Below are 26,035 nucleotides of genomic sequence, written 5' to 3'. Positions count from 1 at the left end.
GTGGATGATGTCGGTAGCGGCGATGCATCAATGTGCGTCAGTTATCGACTCGTCATTCGCGCGTGATTCAATGAACTGATGAACAGAATGGTACTATTTATAGAAAATAATCACACAGACACCAATTGGCAATTGCCTGACACCGTGCAGACTTTTGACTCTGGTCATTCGCGGCTCCCCTACGGAAGTTCGGTTCATTCGAAGCTACTAATAATAGGTTCATAACCGCAATACTTCCCCACGAACGTAATATTTTATTACGATGCGGACAAGCCTCAAGTCAAGTTCGCCTGGCACCGTCTAACGCAATGGGTAGCTCACGGCCGTTGGCGACCCGCCCTCCTGTTCGACGTTGGGCTTACCTAGTCTTGTTTATCGTCGCACTCGTCTCCATCGTCCCTTTCCATTCCTCGACATTTATCTCTTCTGCGTTTCTTCAATCCAGTCCACAGGAGTTTGCCCGTCGCTCCCAGATCCTCTCCAAATGTGCCTACATACGCTCCAAACCCGGGCCACCACCCAATTTCCACGACCGCACCCAGAGTGACCGCTATGCAGATTCCGAGAACACAGCTCCCGTTCTTGTGCGCAACGCGACTATCTGGACAGCTGCTAATGACGGCCACGAGGTTCTCAACGGTGACCTCCTCATCCACCGTGGTCTCATCAAAGCCATCGGGGACGTTCCTCTTTCCCTGATTCGGCAGGTTGAGTCAAAACATAGGAAATTGGAGGTTGTCGATGTTCACGGAGCGTGGGTGACCCCTGGGATTGTAGATTTACATTCCCATATTGGTGTCGGTAGCGTGCCTGAGCTAAATGGTGCGTTCATTTGCTACTCTACAATAGCTATAAGATACCATTTTTTGCAGGCGCACGCGACACAAACTCTCGCAAGGCCCCCATCTTACCCTGGTTGCGCAGTATCGACGGGTTGAACACCCATGACGCATCATACGAACTTGCCATAGCTGGAGGCGTCACAACCGCGCAAATTCTCCCTGGGAGCGCAAATGATATCGGTCAGAGTTGTCTCAATAAACGCATTGTCTAATTGCTGATCGTAAACCTTGTCTACTAGGTGGTCAAGCGTTCATAATGAAGCTTCGTCCTACAGCCGAACGTTCGCCTTCTTCCATGCTCCTCGAACCTCCCTACACCCTCAATGGCTCTCACTTTGACCACTCTCTCACACCCCGCTGGCGACACATGAAGTCTGTTATCTCACTCGCTCGATATTCTCTCATTTACCTTCTCACTTTTGATAACACCTGACAGACATGCATGTGGTATGTCCCAGAAAACGCTTCGTCATTATCCTCGCTCACTCACCCATAAGGTGAAAACCCCTCTCGTGTCTATGGCATGACGCGCCTTGACTCCGGGTGGAACTTCCGCGCCGCCTACGACAGTGCCCGAAAGCTGCGTGACGCTCAAGACGATTTCTGCGCCAAAGCAGAGTCTAACTCCTGGGACGACCTCGCGGGAAATGCATTTCCTGAAGATCTGCAATGGGAATCCCTTGTCGATGTGCTCCGAGGACGTGTGAGGCTTTCCGTGCACTGCTATGAGGCAGTTGATCTCGACGGAATCGTCCGTGTGCGTTCAAATTTTCTTAGAATAATTCTTTTCTAATTTATATGCGCATTTAATGTATGCGCATGAACAGCTTACGAACGAGTTCGAGTTCCCAGTAGCATCGTTTCATCACGCTGGAGAAACGTACCTTGTTCCGGACTTGTTGAAGAAGACCTGGGTGAGTTTTTCCTCTCCTCGGTGCCCGTTCACAACTTCCTCTAACGGCATTCATTTCCACTAGGGTGGCACGCCTGCCATAGCACTCTTTGCATCCAACTTCAGGTACGTACATATGGATTGACTTCTGTAAATCTGCTGATGCGGTTGATCTTGAATGAAGGAAGAAACGCGAGGCATATCGAGGATCGGAGTTCGCACCGCGCGTGCTGGCAGAGCATGGAATCGACGTTGTTATGAAGGTAAATGTCGCCTTGGGTACTCCTTCACCCCACTTCCTTCTTTATTTATGCTACGTCAACGTGCTCTTCTATGCATGTACTTATGTCTGGAGCCACGCAACTCGTATGTACATTTTACATAATGATCATGAATTACTGATCTTTCCCTCCATCGTTGTTTTCACTCACTTCTGCCATGAAACTTCGATCTCGCTTCAACTAACTCGTACTTGCAGTCTGACCACCCGGTTGTCAACTCCCGCTACCTCCTGCACGAAGCTGCCCAAGCGCACTACTATGGCCTTGACCCCGCACTCGCGCTTCTCTCTGTTACGTATACTCCTGCTACTGCCATGGGGATGGGCCATCGAATTGGGATGCTGAAAGCTGGTATGTGAGACTACTATATCAGTTCAATGAAGAATTCAAGTTTCGGTTGAATTGCAGGATATGATGCCGGTACGTCTCGCAGTCTGAATATATGAAAGTTCTGTCTAACTGTCTAATCGGAACTAGATGTTGTGATTTGGTCCTCCCACCCACTTTCACTTGCTGCAACGCCCACTCAGGTCTATATCGATGGTATCCCTCAGCTCTCCCATCCCGGCCGCCATGTCGCCAAGGGGCCCACCACGTCCCCACGCACGCCCGATTTCGATTCCGAGAAGGTGGCAACCGTCACGCATGAGGGCATTCCCCCTCTTGAACCTCGCAGCGTAAAAGGGGCGTTATTCGTGAACGTCTCGGGGCTTTATATGAGAGGTGAGGGCTCGACTGGGGTGGCGCGTATCTCTGAAAAGGTGGGATCGGTGGGCGTAGAAGATGGCCGAGTGGTGTGTGTTGGTCAATGTTCGGATTTTGCACAAGGGGCTGTCGCTATCGTGGACCTTGAAGGCGGCACGATCACACCTGGACTGACGAGCTTTGGTGCTCCGCTGGGGCTCGTAGAGATAAGGCTTGAGCCGAGCACAAACGATGGAAGCGTCTATAACCCTCTCGATGGGGATCTCCCTGCCATATTGGGTGACACGATCATGAGAGCACAGGACGGGCTCATGTTTGGCGGTCAGAATTTGCTGTGTGTATTCTTTTTTTCATCCAGGGTCTGCATTTCTGAATTGACCTTTTGGATTGCAGGCTAGCTTATCGCGGTGGCGTCACAACGGCCATCACTGCTCCCTCTGGGAGCTTCCTGCAGGGTGTATCTACTGCATTCTCACCTGGAGCTGCGCATGCGAACGTGGAAAATGCGAGTGTTGTCGATGAAGTCGCATTACATGTTGGCATAAGCATGTCTTCAAGGGTAGGTGTAAGTACGCAGATAGCAGCCCTTAGGAACATGTTATTTGGGGAGGGTGGAGATAAGGTGCTCAGGAGGGTCAGAAAGGTTAGTTTATTGTACTTCTCTCGTATCGAATCAACACTGATATCTAGAATCAAGGGCAAAACCACGCTCGTTGTGGATGTTGAGAGCGCAGACATAATGGCGACGCTGCTTCGACTCAAAGATGAGTACGAGGCTCATTCCGGGAGAGAGCTTCGTATGACCTTCGCGGGGGCAACTGAGGCCCATCTCCTTGCGCACGAGATTGCGAAGGCAGGCGTGAGCGTGATCGTCACGCAGAGCAAGCCATTTCCGTCGACTTGGGAGCAACGGAGGATGTAAGTATCCTTGTACCCTTTCTTCTTAGTCCTATCTTCGTTTTTTTCTCTCATTTGCGACCAAGGATGTTAACCTGACGATCACATAGACTTGCTGGCCCGCCGATCACGCAGGAGAGTCTGGTCACTGCGCTTTTGAAGGCAGGTGTCAATGTAGCCATTGGAGTCATTGATGAGTACAATGCCCGGAATACACGTTTCGAAGCCGGTTGGGTGCGTTTAGTCGAACCCTGCTTTTCATGTCATTTTTACTGACCATAATCCTAGTTCCTCTTAACGTCCAATGGTACTATTGATCGCACAACGGCCCTCGCGCTCGCCACGACAAACCTCGAGAAGGCGCTCGGAGTACAGAGGGAGATGCCTCAGGACCTTGTGGCTTACCGTGGTGGGGACGTATTTGAGTTTGAAGCCAAGGTGGTGGGTGTTATATCGGAGACGTTGGGGCGAACAGATTTGTTTGTGTGAGCAGCGTCAGAGGTTCATTCGTAATCTCTGGGCTTTATTGCAGGAACGGATGTTCAGTACACATGTAGTACGACCTATCACAGAATTGCAAACTAGGATGAAAACGCCGGGTACATATGTCTTGAATTTCACAATTGAAAATCGTCGATCATGCAATAGTCCAACTCGTTCTCTTTTCATACTGACATCAATACGAACTTCTTTATGCGAGATTGTGAATTGAAAAGTGGAGCTTCTTCCGCGTAGAAGGATATCTGGAATGGCTATTACTTTGTCAAGCGGAAAGTGGATCGGATCCCCTCTTGATTCGATGACAAAGTGTCACGGAGAAATTTGCATTATCACCCTTTGCCTGGTAGTGCATAGGGGGGCACTTCAACCGGAGGATGGCGCGTCAGCGAGCAATACTGAAAATAACGAGCCTCAGCTGGAAAATCACGCTGGAACTGGGCATCCTTTGAGGACTCGTTGATTCCCGAACCATCTTTTCAACCAGGAACAGGTCTTCAGTAAGAAAGATGGGATACTCGACGTGACGAATATCTTGATAGCCCACCCGGTCAATTTATGCCATGTATGACAGGTGTCGATAAGCTCAAGGTACGAACCAGTAGATTTCAAGCGCTCGTGATCGCACGTTGCTATACCGGCCCAGAGATTAGTACAAAAGGCAGAGCACGAATTTCATTTACTTACATGTGAGGCTCTTGCCCGGATCTTGGTTTACATCAACGAGCGAACCCACATGGGGATTAGCAACTTGAAAACGTTTTTGATATCAAACACGAGGCCTTTCGCGGTCCGGGATGTCGATGATTGCGTGGACATAGAACTTCCTGATTTGAGTCCGGCTTGCTTCAATGTGTAGTGAGTCTTATGAGAACGAAAGAAACGGGCCGGGCTGTGTACTTGAATTCGAGAGATGCAAGGCCCATCTGTGCATTAGTATCCACTTAATATAATGTCTCCCCACACAGGTGTCGAGCGCGTACATAGAAACTTGGGATCTCGTCGCAGGGAGGGAAACACCTGGAATAGCGTAGTAATCCACTCTCCTATATCGTAACAAGTGAGTATAAACGACATCCATATAAGATAAGATACATCTCTAGGAGGGCGCGTTTTCAGGACTGTCCAAAACAAGACATCACGAAAGCTCTGAGAACCAGAGAACAAGTACGAGCAGCACAGAAGCCCACGCTATAATCACCCTGCCCCGGTGATAAAGTACCAATACCCTACCACTGGCCTTACACTGTCCCTCATCCCATTCTTAAACAGCTCCGATTTATCATTCGAACAGATCTGTGTGCCAACTGCACCAGCAACAATCACCGTATCAAACAAGTGTCCATGATCATCCAGTTTCACATCGAGATGAGCGTACCCGCACGGCACACATTCATCGTCGATGATTGGATACGGCATCCCGTCGAGTACCAGGAAAGGACGCCACGCTCCACGGAAAGTGTACACCGAGGCAAACTGGGCTGCACTCAGCACTCGTGGATCTACAGGACGAAGGAGTTTCTTTGGCGCGTCTTCCCGCATGCGCTCGGCATTTAGCGGGGGACCCTGCCACATGCCTTGCTCATTGAATACGCAAAATGCGGTGATCCAGCCTGAGAGGTAGGTCGGCCCGCTCCCGCCTCCCTCGTAGTGCGCGACTTTGGACCAGAAATCGAGGTTTTCGGGGCTGGATGGTGCGTCGAAGGCGGCTACGAATCGAGAAATGATGGGGTGCAGGAGGTGATACCACGCTATTGTTTCTATGCTGTATAGTTTTAGTCGTTCAAGTCGTTCAAGGATTGCTTCCCAGTCATGTCTCTCCCCCAGAAGGGTCACAACCGGTATCCCACAACGTAGTACAAACTTGTAGCGAAAATACTCTTTCATCGTCGCCATCATGGACATCGCGTACACCGTCCGGTCTACATCCGTCGTCGTTGAAAATTCTGGCATGATCCAATCCCTCAGCATCGGATCCACTACACGTGTGTGCATAAGGCCCAACATCTGGCGCGCCATGGGTGCATAATCTGCCGTGTCACGATTTCCATCGCTAATGATGATGAGTTCCTCCCGACCGTGGGCCGCAAAGTGCGCACTGAGTTGCTCGGCATTTGCGCTCACGAAGAAGCTGAACTGTATGAGGATCGCGGTCCAGACGTCGTCCGGGCGGAGGATGAGCGCACGATGGTTATTGTATGCCTCAAGCACCGTATGCACGAATCCGTTGGGCTTTGGCATGATGTCACGCACCGTATCGAGGTTGGTAGGGAGAGACGTTCGAAGGAGGTGGAGACAACGCATGAATTGTTCAGGAGATGTCTTTTCGAGGACGGTGAGGTAGGGGTTTTGGTGGAGTGGGATCTGGAGACGGTAGTCTTCTGTGAAAGACTCAGCAGGATGCGTGGCTGGGCAGAATGAGGTCACGCCAGAAGGAATGTGTTGTTGTTGAGTCTAAGGAGGGGTCTGGCGTTTGGCATAATCGAGCATTAGGAATGACATGAACATACCGTGGAGAGTGGAGACGAATCCTCAAATGAAGCCGTTGAACTAGCCATGGAAGATATCGGGGAGAATTTATGTGAAAACATGGGGTGTGTAGGAGGTGCAGTCGTGATGACCCTGCGAGGTCGTTTCTGAAGCTTCGGACCGGGATACGGCCTGAGTGAGCCTGTAATACTCTCTGTAGGGGCAGTAGCCGTGAAAATGGCAGAAACAGCTTCCTCCTTGAACTTGCTGCCTTGGGAGAGAGGCAAATCGATGCTGATCGGGGAAAGTGGTGGTGGATTATAAGGGGGTGCTGGAGGTCGGTCGGTGTCCCTCGATCTCGAGAAGACACGCCCAAATGTCAGTTTTCGAACCATAAGGTTAAGGGCTGCGTATGCCAATAAAGTCGAGTTGAGAAGGAGTGGATGTCGAGGAATGATATTGATATCAATCGCGACAGGCACTGCACCTATTGCTGAGTATGAAAATGGACCTGGACCACGAGATAGATGTCTAAAATGAAGTTCAGCTGACTTTGGAGGATTAGGTTAACAAGGCAGCTGACGGCGTACTATCCCTTCCACATGGGAAGAACCATCGTAACAGGGCTTCAAATTAATGAGCGTGTATGACGCGTTGGTAGATGTTGGCCCGAAACGCAAGTATCAGATCCAGCTTGTTCCGCTATATAGGTTGAAGAGATTGCAGGAAGTATGCCGGCGATGGCTGTCGCAGAGGGTTGACAGGACCGGCTCGCAAGTTGATCATCCAACTCAATTGCCAGTGAAGTTCGCGAAGACTCGGGTGACTTACGCAACTTACGCAATTTTTTTATGACAAATCAAAAAGGCTCTATGTTTCATACACGTACCTGCGGGGAAAAGGCTCAGTTCCATCCTGGTACCGTGCCAATCAGCCAAATTACCACTTCTAGCATTTTCCGCGGCGGGAATCCTTAAATGTTCGTGCATGTCGCGCATAAATGGTGGTTTTACTAATATCGCGGACAGTGGCCACATTATGGGAGCTCTAGTAAGCCAGTGTGCTTACACCTTTCCTTCCTTCCACCTGGCTCAAGTATCACGACTCTCAGCTGGCTTAACAACACGCACGCTGTGGTAGCATTGAGAAAACATGGTACGATGCCAAAGTGTAGCGCGAGTCTCCAATCACATAGAGTTCAACTTTCGATTGGCCGCGATCATTCGTTTCACTGCGTTAGCTACCTCTTCCCAACCACCGCAGCAATCTCTCCCCTAGTGTCACCCATCATTCCTGCCTGATGCACGATTATGAGCGTCTTGGTTCTACCCACGCTCTTTATAACAGGTTCTATCTCGGCTTTGTTGAGCTCGGAGGAGGATCACTGAGTGGGGGTGAGTATTTTTTCATTCTCTTCCTTCGCCTGTTCTTTTGTTCTGTCCTGCTTTCTTACTTGTCGAAACGAGATCTGATCACGCAGCGTCCCGCGTTGCAGTTCAAAAAAAAATCAATATGCCAGATGCTGTTAGGATTTTGGATGGGATGACAGGGACGCTAGTTATTGATGTAAGTGCCTGTTTTGCGCTGCTTCTGATTTTGGCCTTTGTGCTTGTGGTGTAGGATGTTGATACGCTGGGTAAGGGTAATACTGACAGGTTTTTATAAAAACATCAGGATTTTAAATAGATGCGGGTCACTGAACGGTATCATACTGTCATCCTTCCCCTCGATGCAGTGTTCCCTCGACTGCCAGGCAGGGAAAAGGAGGCCAATCTATCGTTTGTCTTCCCGATCACAGGAAGAGCCAGAGATAGGATGTGATTTGTGATGCATGTAAGTGGCAACGATAGTAGACACAACGTATGTACGGCTGTGTTTTATTACGAATGGGAGTATCTTGTGTATTAGCGAAATTCGATTGGTACGCGACGAAGTGAACTGAATAAGCCCTGGTCAAGACACGTATGGATATGTAGTGCGTGCGCAACATACAAGGGTATCATAGCGAAGCCTCCTGTTCCCGACACGTGTGCCAAGACGTGCCATGCGCAAGACAACTCAAATCGAATTGCGAGGCACGATCGTGTATAACCAGTGTGTTTCCTGGGGCATACACAGCCGGGTGCAAAGTGGGTGAGATCCAGAGAAGGAGGCGTCCATCAGAACCTACAACCCATCCATCCTCGTTCGCAACAACAGAGACTGGGGTTGAAGAATCCTGGAGAAAGGAGGAGGCGGAATGACTCGGAAGAGCGTAGGATGGGTTAGGTGAAAAGCATATCGTAGGCGCTTTGGAAGGGTGGGGTTGGTTGAGAAATTCTACATCCCACACACGGATGGTCTTGTCTTTTGAACCAGATACAATGCGCTTGCCGTCGGGTGAGATTGCGACAGACAGAACGCGTCCGGTGTGCCCTTGGAAAGCGGGACCCACTCCCTGGCCAGTCTTCATGTCCCATACCCGGAGTGTCTTGTCATAGGAACCGGACACAATATGGTGCCCATTTCGTGAGATCGCGACAGCGCAAACATAGCCGGTGTGCCCTTTGAGAGGGGCACCCAATGTCTTGCCAGTCCCAATATCCCACACACGGATAGTTCTATCATCTGAACCGGACACAACATATTTTGCATCCGGTGACACTGCGACAGAACGAACCCAGCCAGAATGTCCTTTAAGAGAATCGCCCACTGCCTCGCTAGTCTCCATATCCCACACCCTGATTGTCCTGTCAGCTGAACCAGATACTATGCGAGTTCCATCCAGCGAGATTGCGACGGACCGAACCTGGTGAGTGTGACCTTTGAGAGGAGAACCAAATGCCTTGCCGGTTGCTACATCCCACACCCAGACTGTTTCGTCCCGTAAACCTGACACAATGCGATGTCCATCCGGCGAGATTGCAGTAGAGTTGACCGTGTCAGTATGGCCTTCGAGAGGCGCACCCAAAACCTCGCCAGTCCCAATATCCCACACCCGAATGCTCTTATCAGCTGAACCAGACACAATGCACTTCCCGTCCGACGAGATTGCAACTGACTCAACAGAATCAGTGTGCCCTTGGAGAGGGGCAATTAATGCCTCGCCGGTCTCTATATCCCACACTCCAACTGTCTTGTCATCTGAACCGGACACGATGCGATGTCCATCTGGGGAGATTGCAACGGAGTTAATGGAGCCAGTGTGGCTTTGAAAGGTAGCGTCTGCTGCCTTGCCCGTAGTTAGGGAATGACATGGGTATACCCATGGGTATCTGCAGTGATACCCCCACCCACACCCACCAAAAACCCACACCCACCTGGTGGGTGTGGGTATATTCATGGGTACCAGGGATGGCTACCCATACCCACACCCATAGAGGGTATACCCATGGGTATGACATGAATGATTGGTACTACACACTTAGATATCTTAATGAATGTTGTAGTAGTACTGGAGACAAATATACTGCTAGTCTCACCTTGTTAATTGGCAGTCATTTGAGAGAGATATAAGCTAAATAAAAACCCAACATCAGTAAGTTTTTTACATACATACCCACCGTGTGGGTGTGGGTAGGGGTGTGGGTATCCTAAGTGCCTACCCCCACCCATACCCCTGGGTACCCACACCCACAACCCACGGTGGGTGCTAGATACCCATGACATTGCCTACCCGTAGTAGTGTCGGCATCCCACACCCGAATTGTCTTGTCGTATGAACCAGAGACTATGCGACTTCCATCCGACGAGACTGTGACAGATCGAACCCAGCTGGTGTGGCCTTGAAGAGGGGATCCTAATGCTACGCCAGTCTTTGCATCCCACACTCGGATTGTTTGGTCGGCTGAACCAGACACGATCCAATTTTCATTCGGCAAGAATACAACAGACCAAACAAGGTCTGTGTGCCCTAGGAGAGGGGCACCCAATGCCTTGCCAGTCTCCATATCCCACACCCGAATCGTGGTGTCTTCTGAACCAGACACGATGCATTTCCCATCCGGTGAGATTGCAACTGAAAAAACACAGGTGGTGTGACCTTGGAGAGGAGTACCTACTCCCTGGCCAGTCTTCATATCCCACACCCGGATCGTCTTGTCATCTGAACCAGACACGATAAGGTGCCCATTTCCCGAGATCGCAACAGAGCGAACGTAGTCGGTGTGTCCTTGGAGAGGGGTGCCCACTGCTTCGCTAGTCTCCATATCCCACACTCTGATCGTCTCGTCAGCTGAGCCCGATACTATGCGATCTCCATCCAGCAAGATTGCGACGGAAAAAACCGAGTCGGTGTGCCCTTGGAGGGTACCCAATGCCTTGCCGGTTGCTACATCCCACACCCGGACTGTGTTGTCCCATGAACCTGAAACGATGAGATGTCCATCCGATGAGAATGTGACAGATGCAACAGTGTCAGTGTGGCCTTGAAGAGGGGCACACAATGCCTCGCCAGTCTCCGTATCCCACACCTGGATCGTTCCATCGAATAAACCAGATGCAATGCGTTTTCTGTCTGATGACATCGCAACCGACGAAACTCCGGCATTCGTGTAGATTATCTTTTCCATCGAAGGCCAATTTTCGACATGACCAGCGACAATGCGGGGGGTGTGAGGAAACTTTGCGGCGAACTTGCGAAATATTCTCGACTGCGTTGGAGCGAATGGTACAGCGGACAGGTATAAATGGGGAGTGCTGTGAATAATGGTGGGTGCAAAAGTGCGGACGAAACGCAGGGTATCCTTGATAGCGTCACTGACATGCGTAAACTCGGCATGACCCTACGACCATCCCACTACTCGTAAGAATTTGTTGGGAAAAGAATGACCTTGAGTTACGCACCGAAAACCAATCTGCAGTAGATGAGAGGGTCGCTGCCGAGCCACCGAGGCTTCTCATCAGAGCCAGTGCTTCCAGCCACCAAAGAAGGCGCTCTCCATCGAAGAAACCCTCGACTTCCTTAGCGAGCAGTGATTCGAAGGACGTACAGCCGACATGAGTCCCCCAAAACCGACATGAGTATGATAGCTCAGCCGGAATGGATTCTTTCACTCGTTCCTCCAAATCAGGGACGGAAGAGTTGGGCAAGTATGAATTCTCTAAGGAGCAGATGTTGAACCGAAGCCCGCGCTCCGAGTCCATGACCCGAAGCGAGGCCAAGGCAAGATCTCTATGCGCAGCTGATGCATCAACAAAGAAGTCATGGCTCCGCGATTCGTCCGTGAGGAAGTCGTAGAATGATGCGTGAAGGGGACGTATGGGAATATCAGAATCTGAGGTGCCGGAGACAAGCGAGCCAAGATGCGCCATGACAAACTTTACATCGTAGCGGTCACATGGAAAACACTGCCGCATCGTGTTCAACGCATTGATGGGAAGTGGTTCCGACGATGCAAGAATTTGACCCATCACAGACCGAAAGATAGGAATCGCCTGCTTATGCCTGTGCTTTGGCATGATCCCTGCCAAGAGCAGTTGGTACATCTCATCCAGAAGATGTACGCCTGTGGCAGATGTTTCGGAAATTTCATTGAAATTGTGCATCGGGCCTGGGCTCACGATGTTCGTGCTCTTGATGTACTCACAGGCGAGACGAGCCCATTCAAACAGGCCATCAGATTTCAGAGCCAGCGCCTTGAAGTGGCCATCGTTGAAAATGTCACGCAGATCTTCTAGCTTGTGGGAGATATAAAGTTCGATGTCGAGTGCTGTGGACGCAGACGAGATGTCATCCAGCGAAATATGGCGAACATGTGGTACAGCATGCAGAGTGTTCTGAATGTCTTGGAGGGAACGGGAAGTGAGGAGAATCCGGAAGTTGGCTGGGAGTTCGAATAGTTGTGAGGCGGAAGTGTTCAATTTGCCAGCGAGTAGATCAAGAATCTGTTTCCGAGAATTAGCTTCGCCGCTCTCGTCCAACGCATCAATGACTATCAGCACGGGTGCAGCGATGGCGTTTGACGCTATGTTTGACGGTCTGACGATGAGTTCCTGCCATTGTTTTGTGATATCTGAAGTCCGCTTGAGTTCGTCGTCATCACGAACTGCCTGCGCCAGGGCTCGCCGCACGATAGGGTTGCGGCCCGCCAATTCACTTGCGATCGTTGTGAATATTTTGTCCTGACGGCGATCCGCCTGCTGAGTACGATCGAAGCAGAAGCATGAGCCAAGACCACCGCCTTCGATGTACCATTTGGCTATTGTATGGGCAACAGCAGATTTACCCTTGCCTGCTGTGCCAGACAACCACAAGATCCGTGGAACACCCTCCTCGGTGCTACTGATCCAGTTCTGAATATACTCCAGAAGGTCTTGCCGAGTATTTGGCAAACAACATTTAGACGCATTTAATCCTGCGCCCGTTGCGTACTCCATGCCTGCGAGGTCCAAACTCTCAGCTATGCCAGGGATCGTGGAATGTCAGATGAGGCTCAAAGACACCTGAAAACTGACTCATACCCATATGGTGGACGATCACAAGGGTATCATGAGCCGCCCGGTTTCGGAATTGCTGCATGAGGTCGTCTAGGGCATTGTTGTAGCTCTGGATCGTGGTGTCCGCTCCATCGAAAACGTGCGTGCCAAGTCTTATCCCTATACGAACAGGTAACATTGAGTTTGGTGGATGAAGCAGTGGGACTAACTCACAGGGACTCTTCGTCTCAGAGTAATGGCTGATGAAATCAGCACACACCAGCGTCTGCTGTGCTATCTTCACATATATCGCTAGCATAGATTCAATCTTAGCCAACTGCTCTTCCTCCATGATAAATGTATAGACTTCAGATATCTTTGAGAGCAGAAGAGAAACAGCGACATCGCGGCCTGCCTGATCGAGAATCATCTGTCATCGAAACTTTGTCAACCTGTAATGGCGATGATAGAGTAAGAGGCCTACCTTGGATGCGCAAGTGAAGATGCTCAGCGCCACCTTCGCGTAGGGATGGACCTGCGCACGGATGTTAGTCACGTACAGTGGAGAGATAGATAGTTTGTACATCTGCAATCGCGTTGGCGATGGAGTTGAATGCCTTCAAGGGTTTGAGCAACACGGAGAACGTATCGATTGCATCAGAAACAGATGGTAGGTTGTTAGTCGTGGAAGAAGTATCTTGGAGTATTGTTGGGACGTGGCTGGCGCCTGCGAGACCTTTGTTAGCATTGGCGATTCTTTCGTTCACACATTTCGGGTCAAGATGTTTGGCCTAAGTATAGACGTCAGCACATTGCCGAAAGAGACGGATGAAACTATTCCGAACTTCGTTAGTCGAACTTACTTCTACGATCCCTGAATGGGAAGACTGCTCGCAATCTGGTTCGAGAGTGGGAGGGGTGAGATCCTGCAGAAGCGATTAGTACTGATCATAGCATACAGGACACATCCAGAATTGAGATTACGCTTACCCTAGTTGAAGGCTGGGTGTCCTGCAGGCTGGAACTTGCAACGGTGTGTTCAGGGGTTGGGGGTTGTCGAATGCTGCGAGCGAAGCGCTTGGCCACCTTGCCAAAGAGCTTAAAAACTGACCCTGAACGTCTTTCATGAGACCCATTCCTCGAAGGCGAGAGAGAGGACGGCTGTAACAATTAGATATGATGTAAATGCCAATATGAAAGTTCATACATCGGGACTGGCTGTCGTCTCTACCAAATGATGGTCGGAGTGGCTTGGTTTCGGCCGCCCCCAGCGTTTCTTCCTATGATTGTTTTCATCCATCTAGCAAGTGAGAAAGATAAGTGGATGGATGTGCGTGTTTTGGTGCAATGTAAGTGGGAGGCGTGGTGGTAGCAAATAGGATCAACTGGCGTCCACATGTTTGCAATGAGGGTTATTATCAATTAAGAACGTTAACGTTGGAAGCGCCCGTTGTCGATTGGCAGCCTGAACTACTATTAATAGCATATTATCTCGAAGGGTGAAGCAGGTTAATCGGGCAAAAGGCCGGCATCAGGAATTTCACTGATGGGTTAGGTGCAAATACCGGGGCAACTTGCGGTGTTCGAACGTTCAACAATTGTGACAGAGTAATTATTGGAAGGACATTCAAGATGATCGAGTCGAGTCCGAGTCATGGGCCTGCCTTTATTTATTTGTGCATGTTTAAGCTGAGCGCCCGACTCAACATTTCCTGCAAGTACTACATGGAATATTAATGATACATAGTACCGCTTCTACTAGTAGCATTTGCCGTGGCGGGAATCCTCAAATCTTCGTGCATGTCGCGTATACACGACAGGTTTTAATATCGTGGACAGTATTATGGGAGCTCCAGTAACGTATGCTTGCACTTTTCCTTCCTTCCTTCCACCTCGCTCAAGTATCACGACCCTCAGCTGGCTTAACAGCACGCACGCTGTGATAGCATTGAGAAAACACGGTACGATACCAAAGTGTAGCGCGAGTCTCCAATCACATAGAGTTCAACCTTCAATCGGCCGCGATCATTTATTTCACTGCGTCAGTTACCTCTTCCCGACCACCACAGCAATCTTTCCCCTAGCGTCACCCATCATTCCCGCCTGATGCACGATAATGAGCGTCTTTGTTTCACCACGCTCTCTATAACAGGTTCTATCTCAGCTTAGTTGGACTCGGAGGAGGATCACTGAGTGGGGGTGAGTATTTTTTCGTTCTCTTCCTTCACCTGTTCTTTTGTTCTGTTCTGCTTTCTTGCTTGTCGAAACGAGATCTGATAACATTGATTCATGCAGCGTCTCCCGTTGCAGTTCAAGAAATTCAATATGCCAGATGCTGTCAGGATTTTGGATGGGATGACAGAGACGCTAGTTATCGATGTAAGTGCTTGTTTTGCGCTACTTCTGGTTTTAACCTTTGTGCTTGTGGTGTAGGATGTTGATACGCTGGGTGAGGGTAATACTGACTGACAGGTTTTTATGAAAGCATGAGGATTTTGAATAGATGCGGGTCACTGAACGGTATCATACTGTCATCCTTCCCCCCGATCCAATGTTCACTCGACTGCTAGGCAGGGAGAAGCAGGACAAGGACATGTGGAGTAAAATCTATCGTTTGTGTTCCCGATCACAGGAAGAGTCAGTGAGACGGGATGTGATTTGTGATGCATGTAGAAGCTGACATCGATAGTGGAGACAACATAATGTACGGCTGTGCTTTGGTACAAATCGGAGTATCATGGAAAACATATTGCGTATTAGCGAAAGTGGACTTGTACGCGACGAAGGGAACTACAAACACGTATGGTATGAATCATGTCTAGTGCGTGACACGACATACAAGGGTATCATAACGAAGACAAGGTGGCCTGCTGTTCCCGACACGTGTGCCAAGACGTACCATGCGCGAGACGACTCAAGTCGATTTGTGAGGGACTATCATGTATCACCAGCGTGTTGCCTGGGGCATACACCACCGGGTGAAAAACGGGTGGGATCCAGAGAAGAAGGCGTCCATCAGGACCTACAACCCATCCATCCTCGTTCGCAGCAACAGAGACTGGGGTTGAAGAATCCTGAAGAAAGGAGGAGGCGGAATGAAGAGCGTAGGATAGGTCAGGTGAAAAGCATATCGCAGGCGCTTTGGAAAGGTGGGGCTGGTTAAGGAATTCTATATCCCACACACAGATGGTCTTGTCTTCTGAACCAGATACAATGCGCTTGCCGTCGGGTGAGATTGCGACAGACAGAACGCGTCCGGTGTGCCCTTGGAAAGCGGGACCCACTCCCTGGCCAGTCTTCATATCCCACACCCGGATCGTCTTGTCATTTGAACCGGACACAATATGGTGCCCATTTCGTGAGATCGCGACAGAGCGAACCCAGTCGGTGTGCCCTTTGAGAGGGGTGCCCAATGTCTTGCCAGTCCCAATATCCCACACACGGATAGTTCTGTCATCTGAACCGGACACAACATATTTTGCATCCGGTGACACTGCGACAGACTGAACCCAGTCAAAATGTCCTTTGAGAGGATCGCTCACTGCCTCGCTAGTCTCCATATCCCACACCTTGATTGTCCTGTCATATGAACCAGATACTATGCGTTTTCCATCCAGCGAGATTGCGACGGACCGAACCCAGTTGGTGTGACCTTTGAGAGGAGTGCCAAATGCCTTGCCGGTTGCTACATCCCACACCCAGACTGTTTCGTCCCGTGAACCTGAAACAATGCGATGTCCATCCGGCGAGATTGCAGTAGAGTAGACCCAATCAGTATGGCCTTCGAGAGGCGCACCCAAAACCTCGCCAGTCCCAGTATCCCACACACGAATGCTCTTATCAGCTGAACCGGACACAATGCACTTCCCGTCCGACGAGATTGCAACTGACTCAACAGATCCAGTGTGCCCTTGGAGAGGGGCAATTAATGCCTCGCCGGTCTCTATATCCCACACTCCAACTGTCTTGTCATCTGAACCGGACACGATGCGATGTCCATCTGGGGAGATTGCAACGGAGTTAATGGAGCCAGTGTGGCTTTGAAAGGTAGCGTCTGCTGCCTTGCCCGTAATAGTGTCGGCATCCCACACCCGAATGGTCTTGTCTAATGAACCAGAGACTATGCGACTGCCATCCGACGAGACTGTGATAGATTCAATCGAGGCAGTGTGGCCTTGAAGAGGGGATCCTAATGCCGCGCCAGTCTTCGCATCCCACACTCGGATTGTCTGGTCATCTGAACCAGACACGATGCAATTTTCATTTGGCGAGAATACAACGGACTGAACAGGGCCTGTGTGCCCTAGAAGAGGGGCACCCAATGCCTCACCAGTCTCCATATCCCACACTCGAATCGTGCCGTCTTGTGAACCAGATGCAATGCATTTTCCATCTGGTGAGATTGCAACACACAAAACACAGTCGGTGTGACCTTGGAGAAGGGTACCCACTCCCTGGCCAGTCTCCATATCCCACACCCGGACGGTCTGGTCATACGAGCCAGACACAATATGGTGCCCGTTTCGCGAGATTGCGACAGAGTGAACATAGCCGGTATGCCCTTGGAGAGGGGTGCCCACTGCCTCGCTAGTCTGCATATCCCACACTCTGATCGTCTCGTCAGCTGAGCCCGATACTATGCGATCTCCATCCAGCGAGATTGCGACGGAAAAAACCGAGTCAGTGTGCCCTTGGAGGGTAACCAATGCCTTGCCGGCTGCTACATCCCACACCCGGATTGTTTTGTCCCATGAACCTGAAACGATGCGACGTCCATCCGGTGAGAATGCGACAGACGCAACAATGCTAGTGTGGCCTTGAAGAGGGGCACACAATGCCTCGCCAGTTTCCGTATCCCACACCTGGATCGTGTTATCGTATAAACCACATGCAATGCGTTTTCTGTCTGGTGACATTGCAACCGAGAAAACATAGTCATTCGCGTGGATTATCTTTTCCATTGGAGGCCAATTTTCGACTTGGCCAGCGACAATGCGGGGGGTGTGAGGAAATTTTGCGGCGAACTTGCGAAATATTCTCGACTGTATTGGAGCGAATGGTACAGCGGACAGGTATAAATGGGGAGTGCTGCGTATAATGGTGGGTGCAAAAGTGCGGACGAAATGCAGGGTATCCCTGATAGCGTCACTAACATGCGTAAACTCGGCACGACCCTACGACAACCCCACTACTCGTAAGAAGTTGTTGCGAAAAGAATGAGTTCGAGCTACGCACCGAAAACCAATCTGCAATACATGAGAGGGTCGCTGCCGAGCCACCGAGGCTTCTCATCAGAGCCAGTGCTTCCAACCACCAAAGAAGGCGCTCTCCATCGAAGAAGGCCTCGACTTCCTGAACGAGCGGTGATTCGAAGGACGTAGAGCCAACATGAGTCCCCCAAAACCGACATGAGTATGATAGCTCAGCTGGAATGGATTCTTTGACTCGTTTCTCCAAATCAGGGACGGAAGAGTTGGGCAAGTACGAATTCTCTAACGAGCAGATGTTGAAGCGAAGCCCGCGCTCCGAGTCCATGACCCGAAGCGAGGCGAAGGCAAGATCTCTATGCGCCGCTGATGCATCAACAAAGAAGTCACGGCTCCGTGATTCGTCCGTGAGGAAGTCGTAGAATGATGCGTGAAGGGGACGTATGGGAATATCAGAATCTGAGGTGCCGGAGACAAGCGAGCCAAGATGCCCCATGAGCAACTTTACGTCATAGCGGTCATCATTGCATGGGAAACACCGTCGCATCGTGTTCAACACATTGATGGGAAGTGGTTCCGACGATGCAAGAATTTGACCCATCACGGACCGAAAGATAGGAATCGCCTCCTCATGCATGTGCTTCGGCATGATTTCTGCCAAGATGCGTTGGTACATCTCGTCCAGAAGATGTACGCCTTTGGCAGATGTTTCAGAAATGTCGTGGAAACGGCGCATCGGGCCTCGGCTCACGATGTTCGTGCTCTTGATATATTCTGAGGCGAGACGAGCCCATTCAAACAGGCCATCAGATTTCAGAGCGAGCGCCTTGAAGTGGTCATCGTTGAAAATGTGATGCAAATCTTCTAGCCTGTGGGAGACATAAAGTTCGATGTCGCGTTCTGTGGACTCAGACGAGATGTCATCCAGGGAGATATGGCGAACATGTGGCGCAGCGTGCAGAGTGTTGTGAATGTCTTCGAGGGGACGGGAAGTGAGAAGGATGCGGAAGTTGGTTGGAGTTCGGATAGTTGTGAAGTGGAAGTGTTCAATTTGCCAGCGAGTAGACGAAGAATCTGTTCCCGGGAATTAGCTTCACCGCTCTCATCCAATGCCTCGATGACAATCAGGACGGGTGCAGCGATCGCTTTTGAGGCTATGCTTGTAGGACCGATGATTAGTTCCTGCCATTGTTTTGCGATATCTGGAGTCCGCTTGAGTCCGTTGTGATCACGAACTGCCTGCGCCAACGCTCGCCGCACGATGGGGTTGCAGTCCGCCAATTCGCTTGCGATCGTCGTGAATATTTTGTCTTGACGGCGATCCGCTTGCCGAGTACGGTCGAAGCAGAAGCATGACCCGAGACCACCGTGTTCGATGTACCACCTGGCTATTGTATGGGCAACAGCAGATTTACCCTTGCCTGCTGTGCCAGACAACCACAAGATCCGTGGTGCGCCCTCCTCGGTGCTGCTGATCCAGTTCTGAATGTCCTTCAGAAGGTCTTGCCGAGTATTTGGCAAACAACATTTAGACGTATTTAATCCTGCGCCCGTTGCGTACTCCATGCCTGCGAGGTCCAAACTCTCAGCTATGCCAGGGATCGTGGTACGTCAGATGAGGCGCAGAGACCTGAAAACCGACTCATACCCATATGGTGGACGATCACAAGGGTATCACGAGCCGCCCGGTCTCGGAATTGCTGCATGAGACTATCAAGGACATCGTTGTAGTTCTTGATGGTGGTATCCGTTTCATCGAAAATGTGCTTGCCAAGTCTTATCCCTATACAAACAGGTAAATTGAGCCTTGAGGGACTAAACGGTGGGATCGACTCACAGGCGCTTTTCGTCTCAGAGTAATGGCTGATGAAATCAGCGCACTCCAGTGTCTGCTGCGCTATCTTCCCATATATCGCTAGCATAGACTTAATCTTAGCCAGTTCCTCCTCCTCCGTGATAAAAGTATAGACTTCAGATATCTTTGAGAGGAGAAGAGAGACAGCGACATCACGGTCTGCCTGATCGAGAATCATCTGTTACCGAGACTTTGTCAACCTGCAACGGCGATGATTGAGTAAGAGTCCTACCTTGGATGCGCAAGTGAAGATGCTCAGCGCCACCTTCGCGTAGGGATGGACCTGCGCACGAATGTTAGTCGCATACAGAAGAGAAATAGATAGTTTGTACATCTGCAATCGCGTTGGCGACGGAGTTGAATGCCTTCAATGGTTCAAGGAACCCGGAGAACGTATTGATTGCATCAGAAACAGATGGTAGGTTGTTGGTAGCAGAAGAAGCATCTTGGACTATTGTTGGGACACGGCTGGTGCCTGCGAGACCTTTGTTAGCATTGGCGATTCTTTCGTTCGCAAATTTCGGGTCGAGATGTTTGGCCTAAGTATAGACGTCAGCACATCGTCGAAAGAGACGAATGAAGATATTCCGAACGTCGTTAGTCGAACTTCCTTCTACGATCCCTGAATGGGAAGACTGCTCGCAATCTGGTTCGAGAGTGGGAGGGGTGAGATCCTGCAGAAGCGATTAGTACTAATCATAGCACACAGGGCACATTCAGAGTTTAGATTACGCTTACTTTAGTTGACTGAACAGGTTGGGTGTCCTGCAGGCTGGAACTTGCAGTCGTAGGTTCAGGGTTTGGAAATTGTCGAGCGCTTCGAGCGAAGCGCTTGGTCACCTTGCCAAAGAGCTTGCAAACTGGGCCTGGGCGTCGTGCATGAGATCCATTCCTCGAAGGCGAGAGAGAGGACGGCTGTAACGATTAGATATGATGTGAATGCTAATATGAAAGTTCATACATCGTGACTGGCTGTCGTCCTGCCTCTCTCTTGTACCAAATGAGGGTCTGATTGACTTGGCTTCAGCTGCCTCCAGCGATTCTTGCGAGGAGGATTGTTTTCATCCATCTAGTAAGTGGGAAAGATAGGTGGATGTGCGTGGTTTGGTAGAATGGAAGTAGGAGGCGTAGTGGGTAGCGAATAGGATCGACTGGCGTCTATCATATGGTTGGAAGCGCCCGTTAGCCTGAACTATTAATAACATGTCATCTCGAAGGCCGAAGCAGGTTAATCAGGCAAAAGGCTATCAAGAAACTTCACCGATCGATGCTTAGGTGCAAATACCGGGGCAATGGTGTCACGACAATACTTATTGCAAGGACAAATCCATTCAAGATGATCGAGTCCGAGTCTTGGGCGCGCCTTTATTTATTTGTACATGTTCCGAGCTGAAGCTTATCAGACTCAGTGGTTCGAACGACTGAAGCCTTGTAAGCACGCGATCCCTCGCTGTGCTGTATTTCGACCTATACGAGAGCATTGGTTAGAATATTTCTCCGATGACAGAAGTTCAGCCGCTGTGAGTGTTCAGTTCCAACTTATTACTAGATAATAATCGGAATCCGCTTCGCAGCGACGTGACAGGGGTGTCGCCTCTTTTGAAATTGGCCTCCATAGGGGTACTATATAGTCACTTCGCACTCCTCTCTCCTGACTTCTCGCTCTAAGAAAATCTTCGATTCGACTCTGCGTTAGTGGCATCGAGCTACACCGCTACAGGTTCTTCTTCACCATCTCATTCAATAGAGTCTGCCGTTGACTGATATCTATTCACAAGATGAAGCTTAATCCGAGTACCATCCTTCTCCTCGCTGCGACAGCTGGGCCCGCAGTAGCAGGCCCAATCGCATATGCTATCTGTCAAACTGGTAAGGTCGACGAGCACGATCATCGTGTACAGCTGTCTCCACTTTTTGAGCAGGCTGCAACGGAATCGCTGTTGCGTGCTACTCTGCAGCCGGTTTTACATTCGGCGTCGCACTGCCTGCGGCTCCTCCCGCCATTATAGCTTGCAATGCAGCCCTTGGGGCATGTATGGCAGCTTGCGCTGCAATCGCGCTTGGACCCACTCCCTGAGTGAGTCCATTCGTGAATGCAGCGAAAAGATCAAACACGTCAGCAAGGCTTGTAACGTCTTCTGGTGTATTACTTTCATCTCGTAGCTGTCGGTTTTTTGTGGGTCATTCTACTATTCACGTATGATTTGTATCAGTGTGTCGGATCTCCGACTGTACAAAGCACTCCTATCTTACATGCCGTCGTTCTAACTGTTTCTTATAAGTAATGTTTTCGCTGTCTGGAATGTAGCATGTGTTGACACGGTTGAGCGCATCTACGGTCGTCGCGATGGACAGAGCTTTCGACAGTCATTACACAGTACTCTCGAGCCGTAGATATTGATTGTGAGAAGAAGGCAAATTTGTCTTGTCATTACCTTTGTTTTATAGTCTCAATCATTAAGAGCCTTGGTGAGATAGGATAATCTTCGGGGGATGAGTATCAAATTGATCTGCGGCGCGTTGAATCGTGATCGTGGTTCTTGATGAGTCGACCTCAGTCCATAAAAATGTATATTTCCTAATGATAAGCATTATGCAACAAAATCATATACCAACGTGTATGTATCCTCCATAAAGATATAACAATAAAACGCATATAACAAAAATAATGTTCAAAGTACATAGTGATCGACGGCGCTATAACACCCTCTATTTTGAACCTGAAAAGTACAGAGTCATGCAGGATAACAACGCAGAAAGAGAACAACGTACCTCCATCGGACAAATGACATGGTTAGATCGCTTCTTGATCAGCCTAAAACAGCCCGTTAAGACCATCAGGACCATCAGGCTTGTCAGGATCGCCAGAGTGAAGGCGCGTGTGATCAGGACCCCCAAAGCGTTTGCCTGGAAAGTTGGGCGTGCTAGGGCCGTTGGAGTCAAGCTCCGTACGCCTGTTTGGCATCTCAGGTCTGCTGGGACCGTTGGAGTCAAGCTCCGTGCGCTTGTTTGGCATCTCAGGTCTGCTAGGGCCGTTGGAGTCAAGCTCCGTACGCCTGTTTGGCATCTCAGGTCTGCTGGGACCGTTGGAATCGAATTCCGCGCGCCTGTTTGGCATCTCAGGTCTGCTGGGACCGTTGGAGTCGAATTCCGCGCGCTTGCTTGGCGACTCAGGTCTGCTAGGGCCGTTGGAGTCGAATGCCGCGCGCTTGCTTGGCGACTCAGGTGTGTTAGGGCCGTTGAAGTCGATCTCCCCGCGCTTGCTTGGCGACTCAGGTCTGCTAGGGCCGTTGGAGTCGAGCACCGTGCGCCTGTTTGGCATCTCAGGTCTGCTAGGGCCGTTGGAGTCGAGCACCGTGCGCGTGTTTGGCCTCTCAGGTTTGCTAGGACCGTTGGAGTCGGACTCAGGTTTGTTAGGACCATTGGAGTCGAAGGCTGCGTGCTTCCTTGGCGACTCAGGTTTGTTATGGCGGTTAGAGTCTAGCACCGTGCGCTTGTTTGGCATCTCAGGTTTGCTAGGACCGTTGGAGTCAAGCTCTCCGCGCTTGTCAGGCCCGTCAGGAGTGCTGGGAGAACTGGGAGAGCTGGGAGAGCTAAGAGAGTTGGAAGACCTGAGAGAGTCGGGAGAGCTGAGAGAGCTTAGGTGGCTGTTGTCTCTAGTGAACGGCGCATCAGGTGTGGGAGGACCGTTGGAATCCAGCTCTACGCGCTTGTCAAGTGAGTGCACGTCGCGCGAGTCGGGCGTGCTAGGAGAACCGGGAGAACCGGGAGAGCTGGGGGAACCGGGAGAGCTGGGGGAACCGGGAGAGCTGGGAGAGCTCTCGTCGAACAGGCCGACGTCCCTAGTGTTAGGCGCACTAGGTGTGCCAGGAACGTTGGAGTGATGCTCCTCACGTTTGCTAGACTCGGTACCCCCTGCAGGTAGGGTAGGTGCGGTAGGACAGGTGGTCGTGTTGGAGTCGAGCTCCCCACGCTTGCTAGACTCAGTACCCCCTGCAGGTAGGGTAGGTGCAGTAGGGCACGTGGTTGTGTTGGAGTCAAGCTCCTGGCGCTTGCTAGACTCGTCACCTCCTGTGGTTGCAGGAGTGCAGGTGGTTGTGTTACCAGGCTCCTGACGCTTGCTAGACTCATCACCCCCTGTAGGTGCGGTAGGACAAGGGGTTGTGTTGGAGCCAACCTCACGCTTGCTAGACTCGTCACCCCCTGTGGTTGCAGGAGTGCAGGTGGTTGTGTTACCAGGCTCCTGGCGCTTGCTAGACTCGTCACCCCCTGTAGGTGCGGTAGGACAAGGGGTTGTGTTGGAGCCAACCTCACGCTTGCTAGACTCGTCACCCCCTGTGGTTGCAGGAGTGCAGGTGGTTGTGTTACCATGCTCCTGGCGCTTGCTAGACTCGTCACCCCTTGTAGGTGCGGTAGGACAGGTGGTTGTGGTGGAGCCAACCTCTTCGCGCTTGCTAGACGAATCAGGCGCTGTAGGCATGGTAGGTGCGGTAGGTGCGGGAGGACACGTGGTTGTATTGTCACGCTTGCTAGACGACTCACCCCCTGTAGGTAGAGTAGGTTCGGAACAGGTGGTGTTATCAAGCTCCGCACGCTTGTTAGGCGAGTCGAGCGCGCCGGGAGCGCCGAGGTCCCTAGATTCAGGCCCATTGCTACTGATAGGAAAGTTGGAGTCAAGTTCCCCGTACTTCTCAACTCCATGAGGCGAGTCCGCGTGAGGCGAATCAACGTTAGGGTTGGGCGTGATGAGTGGGGTGACTGGGCTGGGAGAGCCGACAGCCCTAGTGTTTTTGTAACCATCGAAGTTAGAGGTAAGCACATCGCGCCTAGCCAACGCTACGCAGTATATCAGCATCGATCTGACTAAGTCGGGCGACATATGAACTCACGTCTCATCAACAAATGTGGTGTTGGATATGCCGCAGCAATAACGACGAAGGCCATGAGTGTCGTGAAAGCATGTGAGAGCTGCATATTGAGATCGGGAGGAGTGACCAGTATCGATATCGGATCCATTCAGAGTCGCAAGAACTTTTATACCCCTCCAAACCACCTGACGAAAATAGCAGTACTTCGATCCAAACAGTTTAATTGAGAAGAAGACAATATGCAATTTGCTTGCCACAAACAAGGACGTCACCATCGTAAGAACAGATATCAGGATAATTTCGGGTCCGTGTGTCGTGTCTGGCTGGTACGAACCTCAAGTTGCTTCCCTTGCTGTAACAATTCTTTCTATGCCCTCGTGAAATGACTCAACCTAATCAAATGTCGTAGAAGCGGATCAACAAATAAACTGTAATGGGCGTCTGGTACTTACGAGGAAGGCATGTTATGGTTCGCTTGCAAAGTGCTCCTAGAATCATATCGGAATCCATTTGTAAGGGTAGCCGGCATGACATGAATTTCAAGTTTCATGCAGCGGGCTCTCTGACTGAACAACTCTGCTTCTATGGGTTAATTCAAGCCGAATTATATCTCGTCAGAGCACATCTGATGCAAAGAATTCGGCTAGAACTAAGGTAAGTAACGTGCCCATAAACGGGTGGTAAATGATTGATGGAAAAATCGATGACTGAGCTCGAGCAACCTAGGATAATGTTCGTATGAGCATAAACTTCGTGTCGCATACATAATGCAGCCGACATACGGAGCATGGTATCGCATCATGGTCTCGTCATGTTCGCCTCGGCATACCCTGTCACCGGAGGTGACAAAAACATGGTTGGGTGAAGATGTTGAAAAAAATCGGATTCGCGAAGTACTCTCGTTATGTTCGAACTCGAAGGTGAGTACCGACTTCGTTTATGTAGCTGAAGATGTAAGGAATTGAGTTCACATAATAACACCAAAGTTTGTGCTGACCTATTTCCGTTATTTTGGCCGCCACTTGTGAGCATAGTCAATAACAGCGCTTCAAGTTGAATTAAGACTCTTGCAAGGGCACCGTACTGCGTTTCATACGATGCGAAAGTACCCGTTACAATTCTAGA

The 26,035-nt window shown here is 50.4% G+C and overlaps 6 protein-coding genes across 6 annotated transcripts; 2 read left to right on the top strand and 4 right to left on the bottom strand.

Moving 5' to 3' along the window:
* Nucleotides 1-308: 308 nt before the first annotated feature.
* Nucleotides 309-4,106, top strand: HD556DRAFT_1444651 (uncharacterized protein; the record flags this gene model as incomplete). The annotated part of the gene is made up of 15 exons (XM_041306819.1): nt 309-822; nt 873-1,022; nt 1,082-1,214; nt 1,279-1,289; nt 1,340-1,599; nt 1,670-1,756; nt 1,820-1,860; nt 1,919-1,997; nt 2,213-2,366; nt 2,424-2,435; nt 2,493-3,054; nt 3,114-3,363; nt 3,418-3,638; nt 3,728-3,851; nt 3,906-4,106. The coding sequence occupies 15 exons, from the start codon at nt 309-311 to the stop codon at nt 4,104-4,106; spliced, it is 2,799 nt and encodes a 932-aa protein (XP_041158809.1).
* Nucleotides 4,107-4,848: 742 nt separating this feature from the next.
* HD556DRAFT_570792 (uncharacterized protein) lies at nt 4,849-7,225 on the bottom strand. The gene is made up of 3 exons (XM_041310982.1): nt 7,168-7,225; nt 6,626-7,115; nt 4,849-6,569 (listed from the first exon to the last, which is right to left on the bottom strand). The coding sequence occupies exons 2-3, from the start codon at nt 6,977-6,979 to the stop codon at nt 5,313-5,315; spliced, it is 1,611 nt and encodes a 536-aa protein (XP_041158808.1). The 5' UTR covers nt 6,980-7,115; nt 7,168-7,225; the 3' UTR covers nt 4,849-5,312.
* A 230-nt stretch (nt 7,226-7,455) lies between these two features.
* HD556DRAFT_1381031 (uncharacterized protein) lies at nt 7,456-8,691 on the top strand. Its single transcript, XM_041303242.1, has 4 exons — nt 7,456-7,563; nt 7,613-7,978; nt 8,080-8,522; nt 8,577-8,691. The coding sequence occupies exons 2-3, from the start codon at nt 7,885-7,887 to the stop codon at nt 8,202-8,204; spliced, it is 219 nt and encodes a 72-aa protein (XP_041158807.1). The 5' UTR covers nt 7,456-7,563; nt 7,613-7,884; the 3' UTR covers nt 8,205-8,522; nt 8,577-8,691.
* Nucleotides 8,692-13,348: 4,657 nt separating this feature from the next.
* HD556DRAFT_1537002 (uncharacterized protein) lies at nt 13,349-14,280 on the bottom strand (the record flags this gene model as incomplete). The annotated part of the gene is made up of 6 exons (XM_041309644.1): nt 13,349-13,432; nt 13,465-13,515; nt 13,541-13,771; nt 13,844-13,906; nt 13,971-14,141; nt 14,188-14,280. The coding sequence occupies 6 exons, from the start codon at nt 14,278-14,280 to the stop codon at nt 13,349-13,351; spliced, it is 693 nt and encodes a 230-aa protein (XP_041158806.1).
* A 4,771-nt stretch (nt 14,281-19,051) lies between these two features.
* Nucleotides 19,052-21,111, bottom strand: HD556DRAFT_1537001 (uncharacterized protein; the record flags this gene model as incomplete). Its single annotated transcript, XM_041309643.1, has 8 exons — nt 19,052-19,776; nt 19,836-19,970; nt 20,025-20,220; nt 20,275-20,325; nt 20,375-20,581; nt 20,636-20,716; nt 20,781-20,957; nt 21,040-21,111. The coding sequence occupies 8 exons, from the start codon at nt 21,109-21,111 to the stop codon at nt 19,052-19,054; spliced, it is 1,644 nt and encodes a 547-aa protein (XP_041158805.1).
* A 1,746-nt stretch (nt 21,112-22,857) lies between these two features.
* HD556DRAFT_1444649 (uncharacterized protein) lies at nt 22,858-25,058 on the bottom strand (the record flags this gene model as incomplete). Its single annotated transcript, XM_041306818.1, has 2 exons — nt 22,858-24,878; nt 24,932-25,058. 2 exons carry the CDS (start codon nt 25,056-25,058, stop codon nt 22,858-22,860), a joined length of 2,148 nt encoding a protein of 715 aa, XP_041158804.1.
* Between the last annotated feature and the right edge of the window lie 977 nt (nt 25,059-26,035).

The sequence above is a fragment of the Suillus plorans genome (genome assembly GCF_016647745.1).
Source record: "Suillus plorans strain S12 chromosome Unknown HD556scaffold_38, whole genome shotgun sequence".
In the NCBI taxonomy this organism is placed as follows: Eukaryota; Fungi; Basidiomycota; class Agaricomycetes; order Boletales; family Suillaceae; genus Suillus; species Suillus plorans.
Note: the sequence above shows the minus strand (reverse complement) of the source record. Positions and strands in the feature narration are given on the sequence as shown.